The sequence below is a fragment of the Cupressus sempervirens genome, chromosome 9 (genome assembly GCF_028749045.1).
Source record: "Cupressus sempervirens isolate cs-2001-9-10 chromosome 9, ASM2874904v1, whole genome shotgun sequence".
Lineage (NCBI taxonomy): Eukaryota > Viridiplantae > Streptophyta > Pinopsida > Cupressales > Cupressaceae > Cupressus > Cupressus sempervirens.
Genome location: NC_143126.1, coordinates 81414356 through 81422039, shown reverse-complemented (window position 1 = coordinate 81422039; position 7684 = coordinate 81414356). Strand labels below are relative to the sequence as shown.

Here is a 7684-nt window from a genome sequence, read left to right as displayed (position 1 = left end):
TGCAAGGATGGGAAAAAAATTATGGAAGGCTCAGATTGTATGAGAGGAGAGCAAATAGATTGTGCTTCCTTACAGCCAATCAGGGAGTGACACATGTCACAGGGTGAGAGGATGGAGGAAAGGGGAAGGATGAGTCAACAAAGGAGGCTCAAGGGATAAAATCTTCATAAAGACCCTCATAATGGCTTGTAAGAGCAATAAAAGGGCTTGGAAGAGTCATTTATAGCCTAGTGGACTTCATAAAGTTTTATGGTTGAGATATTTTGAGGGAGATGAGAGAAATTTCGACTTGGGCTTGATTAGGAGGGTTTTAAGCTTGTTTAGGATTGTGCAAATGATTAGAGGATGGATTAGGATGGTTTAGGATTAGCTTAGGGATAGGCAAGTGGATGGCATTTAATGAGGGTGGGTGAAAGAGGAGATATTTGTTAACTTTGGCTTGGGTTAGTAAGTTTTAACCCATGTTTAGGGAATGTTACAAGGTTAGGAGGGGATTAGGATTAGGTTTAAAGACATCTTCTAGAAGAGTCTAGACTTTGGATGAGGATAAATTAGATTTTAGGAAATAAATAAAGTTTTATTTATTTCAAGGGTTTGGGTTGAGGAGATATTTATTAAAACATTTTGAATAAACATGAGGATTAATATTTAATCTTAATTAAATATTTTGAGTTGGGATTAGGGGTAGGAAATGATGGGATTAGCCTTTAATCAAAATTAAAGAAGGATTAGAAGATTTTGGAAGAGGTTAGTGGTCTTAAGGAAATTGGCCAAGTTTTGGGCAAAAAATAAATTTTTTATTTATTTTGAGTTTTTTGGTCAATTTATTAATTAAATAATTAATAAATAAGGAAATAATGTTTAAATAAGATTTAAACATTTTTGGGAGGGATTCCTTAATTAAATATTTTTAATTAAGATAAAGGGATTTAAAGGCATAAAAATTAATTAATGAAATAAATAATTAATTAATAAATGATGATGTCATCAGGACTTTTTCAGAAAATAAAAATACTTTATTTTCTAAAGGTTTTTAGGTGTCTACAGTATTTACCTATCAATTGAATGAACATAAACATTACATTATTATTATGACCATTTTCATGCACTATTTATAAATTAATTTAGATAACTATAAAATGAAAAAAATACCTGGCACAACCATTGACAACATTATGTGCTCCCTCTTTCTGGACATCCAAGGAGGAATATTATTGTTAATAACAAAAATAGGCCACACTGAGTAAACAGATCTCATATCTCCATATGGATTGACACCGTCCGTTGCCAATGAAAGCTTTAGATTACGAGGTTTTTCTTTAAAATGTGACCATGTTTCTTCTATCTCTTTAAATCCAGAACCATCGGCAGGCATTCGCATAATGTCATCCTGACTTCTATTGCGTGCATGGTAATCCATAAATTGTGCCAAGCTAGCGCACCTGAATAACTGTTGAAGATGTGGAATAATGGGAATGTACCAAAGAACCTTGTGAGGCACTTTTTTTGTTATTTGATCTGACCGATATCTACTACTATAACAATTAGGGCATTCTGTTGCAAATTCATGTTGTTTATGATATAGAATGTGATCATTGGGACATGCATGTATTGTTTGATACTTCATTCCAATCTGATCCATAATGTTAGATAATTCTCGGTACGAACGAGGTAAAATGTTTGATGGTGGTAACAAAAAATCACTAGTCAACCTACAACAACAAATATGCATTGTTAATATAATGAATAGTAATTGTATGCTAACATTGAAGATGACAAAAATGACATACCTCAGCATACGTGACATTGCTACATTGGATATACCATTCATAACCTTTAAATTCACCAACAACACTATAGCTGAGAGTAGAGTTGTTTGGGAGCCTTCGTATAAGGGCTCGTGTGCCTTCTCAAGTAAAGGTATATCAAGACCATCTTCATCATCATTATTAGATTCGCTAGTACCATCATTGTGAGCCTCTTCATCACCTGCCCCAATACCATATTCTTCAATCATGTCCTCTGGCACATTATCATCTTCTTCCATGAGAGTGTTATCCTCAGCGTGGATATTCACACCTCCATGTTCCTCCAATATGAAATCCACATTCAGCAATGGACGAAAATCATGGCCCCCTTCAACATGACCATGTTGCCTACAATGACTCTGGGCTGTTGTGATTAGAATTCTTTGAGTCTTTAACCCTTTACACTTTTTGCAAGGACAATAACATTTATTAGGTTTTCTTTGGAACTGAGCCCATAATGCAGCCATTGTCTCATTTTGTTTAGTGTTCATATTGTCAAGCATGGTCTTTCTTCACAGGAAAATATATCTGCAAATAAATTGGAAATTTTGTGATTAATGTTTATATCTGCACATATGGTTTTTCTTGATTATTTTTTTCAAATGTAACTAAAATGTTAATTAGAGAAGGATAACTTATCAACAAAATCAAAATGTTGAATACAAAATATCTACACAAAAAATATCCAACAGTGTATCTACAAAAATTAGAATTGCTATGATCTGACACATTTAAACCTAGAATATACTGACTACAATTGCATTCAAAATAGTGAAATATTTCAATGCATCCTTGGTCTTTTGGTGAAGTTGAAAGTTGAAATCATCCATAACGTAAAAAAGAAAATAATAAGTGATTTCCTTCTTATGATAAGTTTGAAGTACTCACATTTATTTTAGTTATCTCTAAAATCATTTATTTTCTGGAGATCTCCCTATGTTCAAATGATTTCATATGGAATGTGGGGATGCCGGCTGGCGGCCCTAAAATTCTATGGTGTTAGATATTACAAGGCTCATATGATTAGCATTAAACATTAAATGATTAAGCAATAAATGATTGAGCAAAGCCATTGGATTAAACTAAAATGTTTGTGTTTGTAATGAAGAAAAGAAACATGCACCCACATGCTTCGACTAATTATGTACCAACAAATGCTTTGGTAACTAAGCACTACCACATGTAATACTAAGGTGACATTATTTGTGATCTGCTTGGTTTGTTCAAGGGATTTCAAATAGAGATGAAATATATGCATACAATACCTAGGTTAGTTGTGGAGAAGTATACAGATATAAATTGCTTTATGGTTGAAACTAATTTGGCATGCATGGAGGTTACTGATTTAAGTGTAAATATTTAGTGATACAATAAATGCTACAAAAACTTTAAAATGTGGAATTGTATGAGTTAGTGCCAAGCAATTGATTTGATCCTCAAGACATTGCTGGAACTATTGAAAATTGTAGTCTGGTGATGAAATTTATGAGAAGAATTTACCATGAGTATCAAGAGGTATCAGTAAAAGATGCAATTGCATCCATTTCCCATTTTAAAACAAGAGCATCAACAAAATTATCCAAGCCTTCACCCTGCATTATATCTTCAATAGGATGATGAGTTATCCCAACTCGGTGATCTGTTACACGCTCCTGAGGAAAATTATATGTTACGAATTCCAATCACACTTGACAATACTCCTGAGGATAAAGAGCACAATCGAAACAACTTCATGGCCAATGAGGTTAGTAATTTAGAAATTTAAGAGATTATGACAAAGGCGACGCATGAGGCTAAATACATTGAAGATGATGTGCTGAACAACAAAAAGAAGGAGCTATAACAAAGATAGAACCTTACTATTCCGACAGAGGTTACACTAAAGCTACCAAACACTGCTGGAACTCAAACAGTAAAACTAGCCTAGAGGATGTGTTAGACACATTTATATGGTGGCCATAAGCGTGGAATTGAATGATATATTCACAAGTCAAGTCAATGGCTTTTAATGACTCGAACGTTCCACATTGCTCAATTCATTTGTTTATCCACTTCCATCACGACATCCCAGATCATCATGTATTCTCCACGAAGCTGCAACAGTTGAATGTAATCTTAATGAAATTGACCATTCATTCACTCTATTCAACAACTTTGTAATGGACACTCTGTGCAACTAAGCTTTGAATGGCCATGGTGATAGAAATGAGAACCATCACAATTCTATGGAGTTTATTTTCAATTGCAATTTATAGGTGCTTGGGAGATGTGGGCACGGCTACTTTTTATTCTCCTCCTTATGTTTGTAAGTTCTACTGCTCTCTACTTCTCTCTTGGCTTTTGATTCAATTCATTTATTGTTGTCTTTGAAACTTTGAGTTTTTCAAATTAGAGATCTATAGATCTATTTGGATGATGAATCATCGAGTATGATTTGAATACTGACATTAAAAACTTTGGATCTACTATTTTGGATGTTGATTGTACAATGTGATTTCAAATATAGATACTCAAAATCAAGCATCTAACTTTTTTGATAATGAATCATAGAACGTTGTTTGAAACTAGGTTATGAAAATTAGAGATCTTGGATCATAGAGTGTGATTTTGAAATGTCGATATCAAAATCAAGCGTCAAACTTTACTATAATGAATCATAGAACATGATTTGAAATTCATTATTTCATTTGAAGCGAGGTTCTAAAAATTAGAGATCTTAGATCATAGAGTGTGATTTTGAAATGATGATATCAAAAATTGAGAGCTTACATTCTGATAATAAATCCATAGTGTGGGATTTGAAATGTCATGGGATCTTGAAATGAGAATGATAGACTTAGATATTGTAAAGATTTGGTAAGTAATTTAATCACTAGATTCATATTGGAATGTTTTGTGAAACAAAAATTGTTGGCAGCCTCAGAATACTATGGGAATGATGAAAAGCAGTTTCCAGCTGGAAATCTGTTTGCAGCAGTGAGTGATGCAATTTGGGACAATGGAGCAGCTTGTGGGAGACAGTATAGTGTTAGATGTCTCAGTGGTACAAATCAAATCTCACAAAATCCATGCTCAGACAACACCAATTCCACTGTTATCAAGATACTCCATTATTGCTCTTCTAACTGCAATGGAACACTCCAACTCTCTGCTGATGCCTTCAGAGATATTGCTACTTCCACAACAGGGACAATCAATATTGAATATGATCAGTAAGTTTATATTTAACTTTTAATTGGGTCATTCTTCTTTAAAATAAGATGTGGGCCAATTTATTATTGACTAGTCTCCTCCCAATTCACCCAAATTAGAGTTGGGGGTTGGGTTATAGACATTTCAAACCTATAAAACAATAAAAGAAAACACTAATCTCCGACCTAGAATACTCTCAAGTTGTTAAAATTGGTAGCTTTCAATGATTATTGACTTTGATGTGTTCTATTGCAGAGTATAATAGCATCAAGTTCTATTACACAAGTGTTAGGAAACTCTTCTGTTTAAAGTTGCCATGAATTGGGGAATTAAAGGTCAAAAACATTGTGTAAAGAGAATTATTGTATAAGCATCTTATTTATTCCATTTTATGTATCACACAACTTCTATAATAACATTAATATTGATTGTAGCTCATTCCAACATTATCACATTCATTGTGATTGTCTATTGCAAATGTTCGTTATCATTATATGTGGAATAGTGTAAACTGATTGTTGATATATATTTGATTAATCTTAATTTACTCTAAAAAATTTATTTTGGAAGATGAAATAATAAAATAATGGAAGATCCCATAGGTGTGATAGTGGAATCAAATTTAAAATCCTACAAAGAGGGAGTGGAGATACAAATTCCCATCTCCAAAGAATTTGTCAGAACCAAACCCAATTGTGTGGAATTGATAATTTTTTCTTGGGAATTCCTAGTTCAAGTGATAAGTCATGGCCTTCTATAGAGAGTTTTCTTTGTTAGATCCAAAACAATTTGGGTAACATTGTCAAGTTTATGGTATTCCTGACTGTTTTAAGAAGGATACAACTAGTAGAAATTATTGAGGGTTGCCATGGATGATGGATGGCACCAAAATTTATCCAAGAGATTGGGAACCAAATATCTAATAAAACATACAATTTTCAACCTCAATATGGATATCCGAATTGAAATTTGAACCATCTAGATGCATGAAGTCAGCAATATAATACGACAGTGTAGTAAGGGGAACATTGATGTAGAGAAATCTCAAGGAAAAATAATGGAGATGCTTACAGAAATTTTCATGGGAGGGTAAACTTTATAATGTTACATCATTAGTCATAATCTTGACAATTAGTGACAATTAGTGATGTAGTGAAAGGAATAATTGGACGATGGAACATAAAGTGACCTTTCAGATGAATGATCTATTCAAATGGATGGCCTTTGTCTAAATTGATAAGGAGCATGTAATGTCTTGACTTTTATACCACTCAATTACTGAATAATAAATGAAGGTAAACTGTTTTTCCATTTCACAAATATGATAAGCACGTCACTGTTCATATTTGCACATAATGTATTGAAACTAAGCAACACTATGATCCAACTATTGTGACACCTCTCTCAGGTAGCCGACAGAAATTAATCTATTAAGTTATAACTATTTTTTTCCTTAAAAGTTTATACAACGCTATGGTACACAATGCAGAAGCAATATGAAACATACACATTAAGCAATGCAAATATAGTTTTGATTACTAAAAGCTTCCTTACTATTCCGACGGAGGTTGCACTGAAGCTGTCAAATGCTGTTGGCATGTAATCTTCAAACTCTTCCTCTGCTAGCACCACAAAATGCAGTAGATGATAAATATTAACTGCACATCCATAGCCTTTCTTTCGGTCGCATGGCAAGATTGAAATTAGGGCACGACAAAGAGCTTTTTTTGGATTTTGACATAGTGTATAAGTTCGTGTTGGTCAAAATTTCGACCAACACGGGCTTCTAGTTAAAAAAATTATATACGTTGCCTTTCATAAAATGACCAATTTGACCCCATTCTATTAGATGGTCGAAAATTTTGGTCTAAAAATGGGATCAAATGTACTAGTGTTTTAAACATGTCTCAAAATCAGTGAGTAGTGATAAGAGGTTTTGATCTAGATGTGATCATAGTTTGAGAAGGTCATTAACTTGTATAGAATAAAGCATCCTAAGATTACTTAACCATGTATAGGTTTTGATCATAGTTTGAGAATGTGATTGACTTGAATAGAATAGTGGATCCTATGAGTACTTGATTATTAAAAGGTCTAAGAATGAGAATGGTTAGATCTAGTATATTATCAAGATTTTCTTTATTTCAATATTAGTTTACTATTATCTAATTAATAAGTCCAACTACATGAAGGTGGAAGCTCAACTTCCCCACACACCCCAAACATAATTCTAAATTCCATGTTAACATCTAACATTCATTAACTATTCCATTCATTAATAAAATATAACATTTATTCTTGATCACATGAAGTAAAAATCCAACATCAAAAGAGAACATCTACTATTCATTCATTCTTTCATCATTAATAAAATATAACATAAGTCAGACTCAAGTATAAAATCAAAAATACCATAGTATCAATTTTGATACTATTGAGGATTTGTGTCATTTATAGATAAAATATTAGTCACCTCAAAGATTGTATTTGTCCCACAATTTCAAGTTTTCTTTGTTTTATCAAACTTTTTGATGCAAAATTTATAACCATTGTACCATATAACCTTGTAGTGTTTGACCTGTAATAATATATCAATCATGTAAAAAATTTCCATCATGACTTGATGAACATAGAAGTAATTAAAAAATTTATAAGTACCTCATGACCTTTTAAGCCATATTCAA

The 7684-nt window shown here is 32.7% G+C and overlaps 1 protein-coding gene across 1 annotated transcript; it reads left to right on the top strand.

Moving 5' to 3' along the window:
• Nucleotides 1–3995: 3995 nt before the first annotated feature.
• Nucleotides 3996–5024, top strand: LOC149537720 (EG45-like domain containing protein). Its single transcript, XM_089801647.1, has 2 exons — nt 3996–4113; nt 4726–5024. The coding sequence occupies exons 1-2, from the start codon at nt 3996–3998 to the stop codon at nt 5022–5024; spliced, it is 417 nt and encodes a 138-aa protein (XP_089657773.1).
• Nucleotides 5025–7684: the final 2660 nt, after the last annotated feature.

What these genes read in the sequence shown, in the direction of transcription:
- LOC149537720 (XM_089801647.1), top strand. Translation starts at nt 3,996, where the DNA reads ATGGCCATGGTGATAGAAATGAGAACCATCACAATTCTATGGAGTTTA. An exon ending in TTATTCTCCTCCTTATGTTT is followed by an intron (nt 4,114 to 4,725) that starts GTAAGTTCTACT and finishes AATTGTTGGCAG; the next exon opens with CCTCAGAATACTATGGGAAT.